The sequence below is a fragment of the Trichechus manatus genome, unplaced genomic scaffold (genome assembly GCF_000243295.1).
Source record: "Trichechus manatus latirostris isolate Lorelei unplaced genomic scaffold, TriManLat1.0 scaffold00395, whole genome shotgun sequence".
Taxonomy (NCBI): domain Eukaryota; kingdom Metazoa; phylum Chordata; class Mammalia; order Sirenia; family Trichechidae; genus Trichechus; species Trichechus manatus.
In genome coordinates, this window is record NW_004444331.1 from 116,667 (window position 1) to 133,241 (window position 16,575).

Here is a 16,575-nt window from a genome sequence, read left to right on the forward strand (position 1 = left end):
AAGTCCAAGAAAGAGGTAGCCTTTCTAGGCTGAGGAGAAATAGACTGACATTTTTGCAAGCAGAATATTGGGGTCTTGCGATTTCAAATAGGTGTAGAGGCAAGACAACTAAAAAACATTCATTTTAAAGTGTATGTTATAATACTGATACACCAATGTTCATTGCAGCACTATTAACAATAGCCAAAAGGTGGAAACAATCCAAATACCCATCAACAGATAAATGGATAAACAAAATGTGGTACATTCAACCATAAAGAGAAATGATGTTCTGATAAATGCTACCACATCAATGAACCTTGAAAACATCATGCTGAGTTAAATATGATACAAAAGGAGACATACTTTATGATCCTACTTACATGAATTATCTAGAAAAAGCAAATACAGAGACCAAAGTTTATTAGTGCAACCAGAGGCATGGAGGACATGGGAGTTATTGCTTAAGGGGCACTGAGTTTATTAGAAGTTATTATTTGCTGTCAAGTCAGTCTGATTTATGGTGACTCCATGTGTGTCAGAGTAGACCTGTATTCCACTGGATTTTCAATGGCTAATTTTTCAAAAGTAGATCACTAGTCCTTTCTTCTGAGAAGCCTCTGAGTGGATGTGAATCTCCAACCTTTCAGTTAGCAACTGAGTGCATTAACCATTTGCACCAACTTAAAGGTGTTAAAAAACTTTGGAAATGGATAGTGGCAACGGTTACACAACATGGGGAATTAATGTCATGAAATTGTACATGTAAAAGTTGATAAAATGGCCTATGTTTTATGTATTTTCCCACTTTTTAAAAGTTTCTTTTTCAGAAAGAAAATAATTCAAATGTAAATGCAGAAAGATCCTTTCCATTAAATTAAATCCCTTAAATTCTCCCTTACATCTGAAAAAGTTTATGGAGGATGGGAAAAATAAAGAATATCGTTAAAACCTTCTTTGTAGATTATTCTCTGCAATATTTGCAATAAATTAAAAGGAAAAATCATTCCATATCAGAGAAAAACAGTGTAGCTTTAAATATCAGAGAAAACTACATGCACTAAGATTCCAGAAAGTGAAGAGCCATTATTAGGAGAAGATAGATCATCAGATATTTATCTGGGGAAACAGGCAGAAAGACACTAATAGGGAATTAAAACAAGCATGTGGATTGAGTGTGTGGAGGCTGAAATTTAGAGAATCCCTAAATACAAGGATGCTTTCCCCCAGCTGGAAGCTAGAAAAGAAAGGCAGTGTAATATTTCTGGCAATCTTGTAGATTTTGAGAGACAATGTCTGTCTTAGTCATGTAGTGCTGCTATTACAGAAATACCACAAGTGGATGGCTTTAACAAAGAGAAATTTATTCTCTCACAGTCCAGTAGGCTAAAAGTCCAAATTCAGGGTGTCAGCTCCAAGGGAATGCTTTCTCTGTTGGCTCTGGAGGAAGGTCCATGCCATTAATCTTCCCTTGGTCTGGGAGCTTCTCTGCGCAGGAAACTCAGGTCCAAACGATGCGCTCTGCTCCTGGCACTGCATTCTTGTTGGTATGAGGTTCTCATGTGTCTCTGTTCACTTCTTTTATATCTCAAAAGAAATGGGATTAAGACACTATCCAATCTTGTATACCTCATCAGTATAACCTCATCATAGTGACAGAGTTTACAACACATAAGGAAATCACATCAGATTACACAATCATACAATACTGGGAATCATGACCTAGCCAAGTTGACAGATACTTTTGGGGGACACAATTCAATCCATGACACTGTCCAACTACAGAAACATGCCTGAAATAAATCCAAAAGACTGATCTTAAAGGCAAGATGGTTAGACTGATTGTAATCAAAACTGCAACCCAGCCAGAGTACAGTTCAATTCTTGATTGAAAATAAGTGACGATTCCTTCCTCTATCTTCCTCAGAGAGAATATCCAACCTCTCTAGGGGAAAAGATCAGCTTCAGTCTCTTCTTGATCTATTTATCATACAGAAAGTAGAATATATGCAAAATAGCCCTGGTGGCATGGTGGTTAAGAGCTCAGCTGCTAACCAAAAGGTTGGCAGTTCGAATTCATCAGCTGCTCCTTGGAAACCCTACGGGACAGCTCTACTCTGTCCTATAGAGTCACTATAAGTCACAATTGACTCAACGGCAATGGGTATTTAGAACAGCAGGGAATATTATGAATAATAAAGAGAAAAAGGAGATACAACAAACAGAGCCACACATATCTTGAGACTGGACTTAGAAGAAAAAAGATTTAAAATTATTATAAACTGTTTACATAAAATAGAGGAAACTATAAGAAATGTATTAATAGATGAAGTGCTGTTGCACAAGGTTTGGCAAACTATGGTCCATGGGAGAACTTAAAGGATAAGTTTAACAGACTTTACACATAGAAGGCAAGATTAATGAACATAAAGATCCATCAGTATAAAACATTACAAACAAAAGCTCAAAAATAAAGTTGGGGATGGAGGCAGGCACTGCATAATCCCTCAGTAAAATGGGTTAAATTAGTTATAACCATCTAGATTGTATTCCCATGTGCAAAACAGGGATATTAATCACTTCCAAATTAGTAACAAGTAACAGGACATCTCTGGTCATCTTGGAAAAGGTGAGAGCTCCATGATTTTCTCTCCGAGACTTCTGCATGTGTATGGAAAGGACTGGGAGTCACTCTTGGTTGGTGATTTGCAAACTCACTCTTTTCTGAGAAATATAAACAAAGTCAAATTCTCATGGGTTCTTTCTCCTCTGTTTTGACAAGCAATGTTCTGCATGCTGCTAGGAGGGGTAGTGATTTGTGACTACATACATTAATATAAATATACACTAAAAGCTGGAACTTAATGGGACTGCCCTGTTTTTCTAGGTCTCAAAATTTTCCATCGTTGACAGAGTGCAATCTTACCACTTTTCTATCGCTCTCTATTAAGAATCATACCTCATAAACATCCAGCAAGTTTTCCTTCTCTGAAAGGTTTCCGCCTTACACAGGTTCCAGCTTTCGCAGGTTTTAACGCATAAGGCATTCTGAAAATGGGACCCTGCCCACATCTTTACTGTTCTTCCATGTACTCATCCTGAGAAATTTTCTTGCCAATGTACCTCCAATCATCCAAGACTTAAAAAAAATTACTCTTTTGTAATTCCTTTTTAAACTTTGAAGACATTAAATGGATTTTTAAAAGCAGAATTTATGTAGAATCTGTATTTACTTATAAAGTGTGTTTTTATCAGCATTTGCTTTCACTTACGTGCATATAGCTCTACAAGTTAAGAAATACGACTTTGTATTCTAAATGTATCAATTTGAGGTAAAAGCATTTTCATTAACCCAAATCTATGCGTTTTGACTGCATAGAAACCTGGAATTTGACCAACGGATTTTTCACCAACAACTTCTACTGTTTCCACATATGCAAGTACTAATCTATTGAGTTTAATATCTTTTCACAATACTTCTTACAAAATTCTGCATCTGATATGCCCGAATCACTTCACAATCCCACATCATTATATTACACACTTTCAATATGTGTTTTGTCAAAAACTTGAATCCTTTGCTAAATTTTGTTCTTAAGGTTTCTTTTAGATTTTACTTTCCAGTATGAGTTTTCTGATGTGAAATCCATGTAAAGTTTTCTTTTTTTTTTTTCCCCCTTCCACTTTGATTTTTGGATTTTCTACTTGGTGTGAGAATGAAAGTTCTACTCTGTCCTATAGGGTCGTTATGAGTCAGAACTGAATCGATGACAATGGTTTTTATTGCTTTTTTTAGGATTGAGTGATCATTGAAACCTTTCTTTCAGCACTGTGTTTCATTCAGTGTGAAACTTCACATGTTCTAAAATGTTGCTCTCTGAATAAAATGACTTCTATGATTTTTCACTGAAAACTTCACCATGAATTCTCTGGTATTCCTTAAAAGGCTTTGTCCTCCTAGTAAAAACTTCTCTTCATGTTTTGGTGGTATCTTAGATTCCTAGAGCAGCTGTAACAAAATACCACAAAGTGGGTGACTTTAAACAATAGAAAATAATTTTCTTGTGGTTCTGGAGGCTAGAACTCCAAATTTAGGGCTTTGGAAGAACATGCTTTCTCTGCTATAAAAGATCTTTCCTTGTCTCCTCCACGTTCTGGTGTTTTGTAGTGGCATTCTTTGGCTTGTAGATGTATCTTCACATGGCTTCTATCTTCTTCTGGTGAGACTCTCCATGTCCGTTCTTCCCTTTTATAAGGCACCACTTAGAAGCGATTAGGACACACCCTACTCTGGTATAAGCTCATTAACTGATAACAAAAGAAAAACATTTCAAACAAAGTCACATTCACAGGTACAGAAATCAGGACTTCAACATATCTTTTAAGGGAAATACCTCAATCCCTAAAAAGTCATTACTCCTATAATGAGTTTTCTTGTGCACACCAAGGCTGGTGCATGGCTAAGTAATATGCACAGTGATTTACAGACCTTGAATTTATCTGCTGTGGCATTTATTTACTTTGTTTAAAGGATCAATATAAATAACACATTTCCACATTGAATAAAAACAATTTTTATCACTTGTGAGTTCCACTTTAATAGTAAGAACAGTGACTAAACTATCACATTCATTAAATTTCTATTGAGTTTTCTTATGCCAAATAAGGTCAGACCATTGACTAAATTTGCCGCATATATGATATTCACATGGATTCTGTACATTATGAATTTGCTTAGGTTGAAGTAGCAAGGATGACTAAGACAACTTCTACATTGATTACATACACAGTGTTCCTTCAATGTGTGATTCCTCCGGGGTGCTTAAATGTTACAACTAAGGCAGACGTTTCTTCCATAATTACTACATATATAATTGCTTGCATGTCTAGGGTCAAAACAATAAAACGAAAGCTTTCCCAACATACATGTCATTCATATGATTTGTCTCCTATGTGTCTTCTCATCTAAGGTCAGAATACTAGAGACTTTCCACATAGTTGACAAACATGGTTTCTGTCAAGTGTGAATTTTCATATAGCTGTATCTCCGAGCTCCTAGAGAAGGCTTTCCCACATATAGGGAATTCATACGGTTTCTCTCCAGTATAAAAACTCTCATGAAGTCTCAGGTTAGAACTTCTACTGTAGGTTTTCCCACTTACATTACATTGAAATGGTTTCTCTCCAGTGTGAGTTTTCTCATGATCTCTAAGTTCAGAACACTAAATGCTTTCCCACATAGTTAACATTCATAAGGTTTCTCTCCACTGTGACTTCCCTCATGTCATCTCAAGTTAGAACAATTAATGAAGGCTTTCCCACACAGATGACATTCATATGGTCTCTCCCCAGTGTGAGTTCTACTGTGTTGTATAAGGCAAAACTTTTGAATACTTTCCGACATACTTAGCATTCACATGGTTTCTCTCCTGTGTTTTCTCATGATTTCTAAGGTCAGAATATTGACTAAAGGCTTTCCACAAAGTTGGCAAACACAGTTTCTCTCAAGTGTGAATTCTCATGTAGTCTCATGTTAGAACTCCTGGTGAAGGCTTTCCCACATACACGGCATTCATACGGTTTCTCTCCAGTATGAATTCTCTCATGAAGTCTCAGGTTAGAACTTCTACTGAAAGTTTTCCCACATACATTACACTGAAATGGTTTCTCTCCAGTGTGAGTTTTCTCATGATCTCTAAGTTCAGAACACTGACTAAAGACTTTCTCACATAGTTGACAACCATATGGTTTCTCTCCAGTGTGACTTCTCTCATGTCGTCTCAAGTTAGAACAATTCATGAAGGCTTTCCCACAAAGATGACATTCATATGGTTTCTCCCCAGTGTGAGTTCTATTGTGTTGTGTAAGGCAAGACTTTTGAATGAAGACTTTCCCACATACTTGGCATTCATATGGTTTCTCCCCAGTGTGTGTTTTCTCATGACTTCTAAGCTCATAACTCTGACTAAAGGCTTTCGCACATAGTTGACAAATATACGGTTTCTCTCCAGTGTGAATTCTCTCATGTTTTCTAAGATTAGATCTTGTACTGAAGGTTTTTCCACATATATGACAATCATATGGTTTCTCTCCAGTGTGAGTTCTATTGTGTTGTGTAAGGCAAGACCTCTGAATAAAGGCTTTCCCACATACATTGCACTCAAATGGTTTCTCTCCAGTATGTGTTTTCTCATGACTTCTGAGCTCGTAACTCTGACTAAAGGCTTTCCCACATAGTTGACAAACATACGGTTTCTCTCCAGAGTGAATTCTCTCGTGTTTTTTAAGGTTAGATCTTGTACTGAAGGTTTTCCCACACATATGGCAATCATACGGTTTCTCTCCTGTGTGAGTTCTAATGTGTTGTATAAGGTCAGAGCTTTGAATAAAGGCTTTCCCACATAGATGACAGTCATATGGTTTACTTCTAGTGTGAATTTGCTTATGTTGATTAAAAAATGACTGCTCACTAAGGGAATTTCCAAATTCTTTGCTGACATCATGTTTCTTTCCCATGTGAGTTAATACATGTTGACTCAGTGTGATGCTGTCAGTAAAATCTTCTCCCAAATCATTACATTCAAAGGGATTCTCTTCAGTAAGAGATCTCTGCTTTGGGAAGGACATGAAGGATTGTTAAAGGTTTAGTCACATATACTCGTTCATACATTTCTCCACATAAAAATTCTAGAATAATCACTCATTGAAGGACTAAAGTTACAATCTTTCCAATGTTAGTTACATAAGTATACTGTGTTTTTCTTCTGAGAGCACAGAGATTTACTCTTTAACAACATCTTCACTGCAGGGCTATCTGATTAATTCTGAAAATTTCACTATGTTTCAAAGACTATATGTATGAGAAATGCTATACAATTGTCTCTTTATAAAACTTTAGATTGTAGTTTTGAGAACAGGCTAGTTTCTTCCCTAAATTCAAATAAACCAAAACTTACTTCAGGGACACATTTTAACCAAACTTTAATTGCAATAAGGCGATTGTGCTGAATTTCTAAATTACTCCAACCCCAGGTCTCTACATAGATGGCCAGGATTCATATGTGAGGAGCTTACCATTGCCATAATGGTGGATATGTTCTTCCTGCAGGATATCACTTCTTGCTTTTTACGTCCACTTTCCCTGACTGAAATAACTGGAAAAAGAGTAATTTGTTAGAGTGGCACTGAAGGAATTAAAAAGCATCAATGCTTCTGAAACTATTCCCTTTGAGAATGGGAACAAGACAAGGATGCCCTTTATAACCACCCTTATTCAACATTATGCTGGAGATTCTAGTCAGAGCAGTAAGGCAAGAAAAAGAAATAAAAGCATCCAAATTAGTAAGGAAAAAGTAAAAGTATCCCTATTTGCAGATGATAGGATCCTATACACAGAAAACCCCAAAGAATCCATAAGAGAACTACTGGAACTAATAGGAGATTTCAGCAAAGTTTCAGGATACAAGATAAACATACAAAAATCGGTTGGATTCCTTAACACCAACAAAGAAAACTTTGAATAGGAAATCACCAAATCAATACCATTGACAATAGCCCTCAAGAAGATAAAATACGATAAATCTAACAAGACATATAAGAGAACTATACAAAGAAAACTACAAAGCACTACTGCAAAACAGCAAGAGACCCACATAAGTGGAAAAACATACCACGCTCGTGGATAGGAAAACTCAACATTGTGAAAATGTCAATTCTACCCAAAGCTTCTACCCAAAGCAATTCTACCCACAAATGACATTGTGGAAACGTCAATTCTACAGATATAATGCAATCCTGATCCAAATTCCAACATTTTTTAATGACACTGAGAAACAAATCACCAACTTCATATGGAAAGGGAGGAGGTCCCAGATAAGTAAAGCATTATTCAAGAAAAAGAAAAAAGTGGGAGGCCTCACACTACCTGATTTTAGAACCTATTATACCGCCACAGTAGTCAAAACAACCTGGTACTGGTGCAACAACAGACACACAGACTAAAGGAACAGAATTGAGAATCCAGACATAAATTCATCCACCTATGAGCAGGTAAAGGCCTAAAGTCCATTAACTGGGGAAGAGACAGTGGTGCTGGCATAACTGGATATCCATCTGCAAAAAAATGAAACAAGACTCATACCTCACATCATGTACAAAAACTAACTCCAAATGGATCGAATTCCTAAATATAAATTCTAAAATGATAAAGATAATGAAAGAAAAAATAGGGACACCTCTAGAAGCCCTAATACATGGCATAAACAGAATACAAATCATAAGTAACAATGCACAAACACCACAACAGAAATTAGATAACTGGGAGCTCCTAAAAATCAAGCACTTATGCTAACCAAAAGACTTCACCAAAAGGGTAAAAAGACAACTTACAGACTGGGAAAAAATTTTTGTCTACGACATATCCGATAAGGGTCTTATCTCTAAAATCTACAACATACTGCAAGGCCTCAACAACAAAAAAAGAAATAACCCAATTAAAAAATAGGCAAAGGATATGAATAGACATGTCACCAAACAGGGCATTCAGTCATCTAACAGATACATGAGGAAATGCTCATGATCATTAGCCATTAGAGAAATGCAAATCAAAATTACAATGAGATAGCATCTCACACCAACAAGGCTGGCACTAATCCAAAAAACACAACATAATAAATGTTGGAGAGGTTGTGGAGAGATTGGAATGCTTATGCACTGCAGGTGGGAATGTAAAATGGTACAACCACTTTGGAAATCGATTTGTCCCTTCCTTAAAACGCTAGAAATAGAAGCACCATATGATCCAGCAATTCCATGCCTTGGTATATATCCTAGAGAAATAAGAGCTGTCACATGAATAGATATATGCACACCCACGTTCACTGCAGCACTATTCACAACAGCAAAAAGATGGAAACAACCTAGGTGCCTATCAACAGACTAACGGATAAACAAATTATGGTACATACACACAATCGAATACCACACAATGATAAAAAACTGATGAATCCGTGAAACACCTCACAACATGGATGAATCTGGAAGGCATTAGGTTGAGTGAATTTAGTCAGTCACAAAAGGACAAATATTGTATAGACCACTATCATAAGAACTCAAAAAAGTTTAAACACAGAAGTAAACATTCTTTGATGGGTGGGGAGAAGGGAATTCACTAGATAGTAAACAAGAATCTTCTTAGCTAAAGAAAAGGACAACACACAATATAGGGGAAGTCTGCACAAGTGGACTAAACCAAAAGCTAAGTTTCCTGAACACAACCATTTTGATGGACAGAATAGCTGGGGCTGGGGTCTGGGGACCATGATTTCAGGGTACATCTAGGTCAACTGGCATAACAAAGTTATTAAGAAAATGTTCTGCATCTCAATTTGGTGAGTGGCATCTGGAGTCTTAAAAGCTTGCAAGCGGCCACCTAAGATGCATCAATTAATCTCAACCTACTTGGAGCAAAGGAGAATGAAGAACAGCAAAGATACAAGGAAAATATTGGCCCAAGAGACAAAATGGTCAAATACACCAGAGACTCTATCAGCCTGAGATCAGATGAACTAGATGGCACCCAGCTACCACCAATGACCACCTTGACACGGAACACAACAGAGAGTCCTGGATGGACAGGAAGAAAAGGGTGGAGGAGAACTCAAATTCACGTAAAAAGACCAGATTTAATGGTCTGATTGAGACTAGGGAACCCCAGAAACCATGGCCCCCGGACTCTCTGTTAACCCACAACTAAAACCATTCCCGAAGCCCACTCTTCAGATAAAAACTAGACTGGACTATAAAACATAAAATAATACTTGTGAAGAGTGTGCTTCTCAGTTCAAGCGATACATGAAACCAAATGGGTGGCTCCTGTCCAGAGGCAGGATGAGAAGGCAGGAAGGGAAAAGAGCTGGTTGGATGGACACAGGAAACTCGAGGTGGAAAGGGACAGTGTGCTGTCACATTACAGGGATTGTAACTAGGGTCACATATGTGCATAAATTTTTGTATGAGAAATTAACTTGAGCTGTAAACTTTCACCTAAACCCCTCCCCAAAAAAATAAAAAACTAAGGAAAAAAAGCCTCAATGCTGATGTGAGTATATTTCAAATATTGACACCTAGATGGGAAAAGAATGTCAGTAGAAATAGGTTATAGGACATGGACAATGAACAAAGACTCTGGGATAGCAATATGACAAAAATAAAATGAACATGGGAGGCATACAAAGGGTAATCTTCAAAGAGGATCAGAAAAAGAGCCAATATGTGAAATTTTAATTCCAGTAAGTACATGAGTATTTCTTCATACACAGTCAAAAATAAGAACACGATTATTAGTGCAAGGAATAATGACATCAGAAATACTGCCTCAAAGTCCTCACCTACATTTTTTTATAAAATATTACACACTTAAATAAATCTCTAATGGACATTTCCAAGCACCTACTCACTGAAGTAGCCCTGGTGGAACAGTGGTTAAGCGCCTGGCTGCTAACTACAATGTTGGTGGTTCAAACCCACCAGCCACTCTGCAGGAGAAAGAAGTGGCACTCTGCTTCCATAAATATTATAGCCTTGGAAACCCTATGTGGCAGCTCTACTCTGTCCTGTAGAGTTGCTATGAGTCAGAATCGACTTGACAGCAATGGGTTTTTTTCACTCGCTCACTGAACATTTTCCTTCTCATGATGAAATACAGGTGCCTGGAGCTTACCTAGGCTTTCATCTTGGAGAAATCCTACTCCTTCCCTCCACAGTTCCTCTCCTTGCTCCAGCTGGGAAATCACATCTGATTTGCAAAGATGATTCCCTGTTTGTAGGGAAAGGACACATGGATTTTGAGGCCTATATTGATAAAAGTGTATGACCAACAAATCCACGAAGTATATATTCAGGAAGAATAAGGTAACCATTGAAGGTTAGCTCAGAGAAGAGTACCTAGAACATGGACCATTGATATCTTTCCCCAGAAAAGGGATAATTCTAGACCTTCTGTCCAACAGATTAAGGACTTCTGGTTTTTGATGCCCATGCCTAAGCTCAAAGACAGACTGCAAAATTCTGAGTCTTTTCAAACGAGGAATTATGTTTTTGGACTAATTATAATATTAAAAACAAATCCAATAAACATAAATTCCACCAGAACAATCATGGTTCTACATGGAATAGAATATGTTATTTTTACTATTGTAGTCTGTAGCCTGAGCATAGTCCCTAGGGCTGATAATTATTCAGAAAATACGTAATCCATTTAAAACATAATCATTGAGTTGCCAGTACTTTTCTGAGTGTTGAAATTTGAGTAGCAAGAATCACATGCAATTGTGGTAAGATTACATTTTATGGGGTGGCAAACAAGATGTAAGTAAAAAGAAAAGAAACAAATGTTTTTCAAGTAGTTGCAAGTGCTACGAAAGAATCAGGGCAGAAATTGGAGAGAGATATGGGAAAGCTGTTCTAGATACTTGTTGAATATACAAATAGATAATTTCTGACATACCTATGAAAACCAGGTGATTGATGTTTTCCTTCATCACATCTCTGAACAGATTTCTCTGGGTTGTGTCCAGCAGGGACCACTCTTCCTGGGTGAAGTCCAAAGCTACATCTTTGAAGGTCACTGACTCCTGAAAATCACAGACATTCAGGGTCATACAGGACCATCCCTTCCAGTGACCACAGTAGGGTGGTCAAGATGACAGCACTGAAGAAGGAGTTGTGTGTATAGAAAGTTCAAAAAGTTTGGGATTCTAGTCAGATTATTCTCAGTGCTGGCCTGCCACCTGCCTTTCAGATATACTAACAGAGACATAAATACTCTGAATCCATAAAACCCCAGTACAAAGAATATCATATGTGAGCTATAGCCTGAAAATTTCCCAATAAATTAGTAATTATAACATCCAGACTGGAGATTACTTATAGAATTTGTACTTAGGAATTTATAACATGTCTGTCGTTAGATTATTCCCTTAAAGGACTTCAGTTTCCTCATCTATGAAATGGTTTAACAACCTACTACAAGTTTTTAAAGATCCTATGTGCTAGTGTGTAAAATGCTTCCTGTCTAGCATACACTTGTTGAATACAAGTCCTAGGTCTATCATTCATTAAAATGACAATCTTGAAGCAGAACGGCACAAGCTTCACAGAGAACACGGGATAAATAAGTGCTTCCTCTCTCAACTCTACACAACTCAGGTGATCATTATAATGTGTAAGAACAGACGGTTAAGAAGCACAAGCCAGGGGCCACTGAGACTTACTGGAGCCAAGACCCTTGAAGAGCTCATGAGTGCATTTAGAAGAGTCAAGCCAAGAGGAGAAATTGGCCCATCTGCTGAAAACAAAGGTACAATTTCAGTAGAAAGAGGAATTCCCTACTCACCAGTGGCTGCATTGTCAATAGCTCAGCCACCACCTGTCTTCCTCTGGGTTTTCACTCACAGTCCAAGCACTAAAGCAGGCAAAGCTGAGGATGGAGAATGAAGTCTTGAGACTCCAGTCTTACCCACAACTCCCAGACTCACCTTTTATGAAGCCACAGACCTTCACCTGGGAGTAATCCAAGTCCAAAAAACAGAAACATGTAGTGTGCTTTAAAAGAAATAAGGGGAGGACGCTCCTCTCCCAGGGTCAAAAGCAAGAAGGCTACGGTCATCGTGGCTAATAAAGAAGATGCTAATACAGATCTCTTATACATAAGAACATGAAACTCATTGCGTTTTGTAAATTGTCCCATGGTGTTAAGTTTTCAATTTGCTCCCTTATTCCAAAATATACGAATCCATGGCTTACACCAGATGTGGATTTTGGTTTCCATCTCCAGATAAACACTGGTATTTCTCAGATTTAATACTTCCCTGTGTACGCACTAGCAGTAGTTCTTCAACATCCAGCTCAGCTGTAGCTTCACACCAACTCCCTTTTCTGTCCCTGCCTCTTTGGATATACTTGCCTTGAATCATTTTGGCTTCGCCACATGGGGTTTCTAGATCACTTCCTTAACCCTGACTTTTAAGATCTGTCCCCAGTGGATATGGATATAAACCAAATAACTTAAGGATCTATTTTATGATGGGGTTGATCAACTCAATGATGTACTCCATTTGAAGGGAGCAATGGCCATTTATCCTGCATATCTAGCTCTTAAAATCTCCTGCATCATGAAGTAGCATGGGTCATAATATTACTGTCATGTCCCACAATCCCTATAGGGCAATAGCTCTTAACCATGGCACCACCAGGGCTCCAATAGGGTAATAAGGCTCAGAAAACATGAAATGAAAGAGTTAGGTAAAATCAGGTTTCTCCAGCTGATATTTTAATAAAGTAGTACTGGAAGTCCTCTCCTATATTAATCACTGCATTTCATTATATAAGTACAAATACATGTGTGTGTGTTATTTATAAAATGTAAACTGTCCCTTAAAACATCAATAACTATTAAATGTATTTCATAGACAAGTGATGAAAGTGTGTCATAAAAAGAAATAGGATTAGCTCATCCGTTTGTATGTCAGGCCCAGAAAAAAGTTTTTTTTTTTGTTTTTTTTTTTTAACTGTGACTCTGGGGCTGGAGATTTACACAGATTTGCTTATTTACTTCTCACAATAACCTGTTGATTACGATTTACCAATTTAAAAAGTTCTTTCAATTTAACAGAGGTGAAGAAAACTTTGGTAATACGACAAAATTACATGGCTAGAAAATGATACAGCTAGAATTTGAATTTGGTCTGCCTGCCTCCCAAGCCCAAACTTTACATTTACACACTACACGTAGGTTTTCACTGGAAGATCACATCTCACATTAATAGTCTGACGCCACAGCCTGTTAAGACAACCAACTCTTTTTCACAAAATTACACCCAGTGCCCAGTCTCTCCAGCCCCATGGCAGTCTCCAGAGCACTGACTACACTTCCCAAATATCGGTCTCCATCTCCGTTTTTATTGCCCAATTTAATCCATATTACTCATGTGAGCATACTTACCCAGATCAATATTTCTTATGTTCCTGTTTCTATTTATGACACCTGCTGATCAAGAGACCAATAGAGTGACACCAAGTACCTTCCTCTTCCATGACTACATTTGACACAGATCATGAGCAGGAAATTGTTCCTAGTCTAAACACAGAGTCACCACTCCTAGTGTCCTTCAAATATAACTAATAATCGTACTATGTCTTGTTAATTAAATCACCTTCCATGCTCCATAAATATTTCAAATCTTCACCATGCCTTTCGAATCTCAGTCCACCTTTTTCCTTGCCTTCAATAGACGGGGTTACCTCCTACTAAGCAGATGGATGACTATCTTAGTTATTTAGTGCTGCTATAACAGAAATACCACAAGTGCATGGTTTTAACAAAGAGAAGTTTATTTCCTTACAGTAAAGTAGGCTAAAAGTCCAAATTCAGGGTGTCAGCTCCACGGGAAGGCTTTCTCTCTCTCGGCCTTCTCATCAGTGTTCCCCCGGACTAGGAGCTTCTCGGCGCAGGGACCTCGGTCCAAAGGACGCGCTCTGCTCCTGGCACTGCTTTCTTGATGTATGAGGTTCCCGTCTCACTGCTCACTTCTGTCTTTTATATCTCAAGAGATTGCCTCAAGACACAATCCAGTCTTGTAGATCCAGTCCTGCCTTACTAACACAACTGCCACCCATCCTCCCTCATTAACATCACAGAGGCAGAATTTACAACATATAGGAAAATCACACAGTACCAGGAATCATGGCCCAGCCAAATTGATATACACATTTTTGGGGGGACGTAATTCAAACCATGACAATGACATAATTTCACAAATTATCTTAATAAATACATAGTATCTAGAAATATTACTGCATTTACACCATTGGTTACTCAACTTCTATTATTAAATTGAAGAGTCATCTCTACCCCTCCCCTTCAGTCCAATGTATACAACTGAGCCCCTTTCTCTTGTTTTGTCAGGAAATTATTAGTGATTAGGTATTAAACCTCCTTTATCAGTAACCTCTCTCTTCACAGTCTACCTTTTCAACATTGAAACTCATTATGTCTCTTTCATCTTGAAACAAACACCTCCTGCTCTCCTGTCCTTCGTTCACAATCAAATGGGAAGTGCAGTTACCATGTCTCCACCCCTTCACACTCTGACTTACAAAGACCAATGATTTCCTTATAAATATATCTTGTTAACATTGCCAATGATGTCTCCATAAGTAAATCACTCTATCTCAGGCTTTAACTTGTTGTTGTTAGGTGTCATCAAGTCAGTTCTCACTCACAGCGACCCTATGTACTACAGAACGAAACACTGCCCAGTCCTGCGCCATGCCCAAAATTGTTATGCCTGAGCCCACTGTTGCAGCCACTGTGTCAATCCAGCTCAGTGAGGGTCTTGTTCTTTTTCGCTGACCCTCTACTTTACCAAGCATGATGTCCTTCTCCAGGGACTGATCCCTCCTGACAATATGTCCAAAAGTAAGAACATAGTCTTGCCATCCTTGCTTTTAAGGAGCATTCTGCTTGTATTTCTTCCAAGACAGATGTTCGTTCTTTTGGTAGTTCCATGGTATATTCAATATTCTTCACCAACACAATTCGAAACCGTCAATTCTTCTTCGGTCTTCCTTATTTATTGTCCAGCTTTCGCATGCATATGATGCGACTGAAAATACCATGGTTTGGGTCAGGAGCACCTTAGTCTTCAAGGTGACATCTTTGCTTTTCAACACTTTAAAGAGGCTTTCACTTGGAAAGAGAATTGAGTCATGACCTTTTGAGAAATAACATTTCCCTAGCATTTTCTGATAGCTCATTCTCCTGTCTCCAAACTAGTCACTCTTGCTCCATGTCCTCTGCAAAGAATTCTTTAAAACAAAACGGTTGACATGCTTCAAAGTTCACTCCCAGCCCCTCTTCTCTCTTTCTATACACTGCCCTGGTACTCTCACACATTTATTTGATAGCTTCAAATTCTTCCACTACTCTCTCTAAACTGCAAGCGATAAAACTCATGTTAGGATTGCATTTCTGAGCTATAATTTCTACTCGCAAACTTACATGTAATTGTCTTAGGTAGAGTTGCTGCAAACGAAATATTAAAAGTGGGTGGTTTTAAAGAAAAGAAATTTATTTTATCACCAATTAGGAGGCTGGAAGTCTGAATTTAGAGCGCTGGCTCTATGGGAAGGCTCTCTCTGTCAGCTCTGGGGGAAAATCCTTGTCTCTAAGTTTCTGTTCCTCGGTTCCTCAAAGGCCTCTACGTGGAAACTATCTTTCCCCCATTTGCACTTGCTTGCTGAGTCTAACACGCTCTTTTTTGTCTCAAAAGTCACTAAGTTTAGGGCATACCCTACGCTGACATGGCCTCAGTAACATAAAAAACACTATTAATAAATAGAATTACACCCATAGGTATAGGGATTATGATTTCAACGCACACTTTTGGGGGACATAGTTTAATCCATCAAAACACCTATAATGAAATGTATCGCAGAACATTCTCTCTCGTCCAAAAAAAAAAAAAATCACTACTGTAATCTCCAATCTTGATTAATGTATCCAGTAAGAAACCCAAACATTGACTTGCTTATTTA

At 37.9% G+C, this 16,575-nt stretch overlaps 1 protein-coding gene across 7 annotated transcripts in view; it reads right to left on the reverse strand.

Annotated features, from left to right (window-relative positions):
• Positions 1 to 1,630: 1,630 nt before the first annotated feature.
• LOC101353124 (zinc finger protein 596-like) overlaps positions 1,631 to 16,575 on the reverse strand; it is a 52,912-nt gene continuing 37,967 nt past the window's right edge. For 2 of the 7 annotated variants that reach the window (XM_023725771.1, XM_023725772.1), the window contains exons 4-8: positions 12,252 to 12,322; positions 11,486 to 11,612; positions 10,700 to 10,795; positions 7,054 to 7,133; positions 1,631 to 6,591 (exon numbers count right to left, since the gene is read on the reverse strand). In XM_023725771.1, coding sequence (XP_023581539.1) covers positions 5,446 to 6,591; positions 7,054 to 7,133; positions 10,700 to 10,795; positions 11,486 to 11,612; positions 12,252 to 12,278 — 1,476 coding nt within the window. In that variant the 5' untranslated portion in view covers positions 12,279 to 12,322 and the 3' untranslated portion in view covers positions 1,631 to 5,445. Of the gene's footprint in view, positions 6,592 to 7,053; positions 7,134 to 10,699; positions 10,796 to 11,485; positions 11,613 to 12,251; positions 12,323 to 12,373; positions 12,458 to 16,575 lie in introns of all 7 variants that reach the window. The other 5 variants (XM_023725777.1, XM_023725776.1, XM_023725773.1 and 2 more) reach the window with 4 other exon arrangements.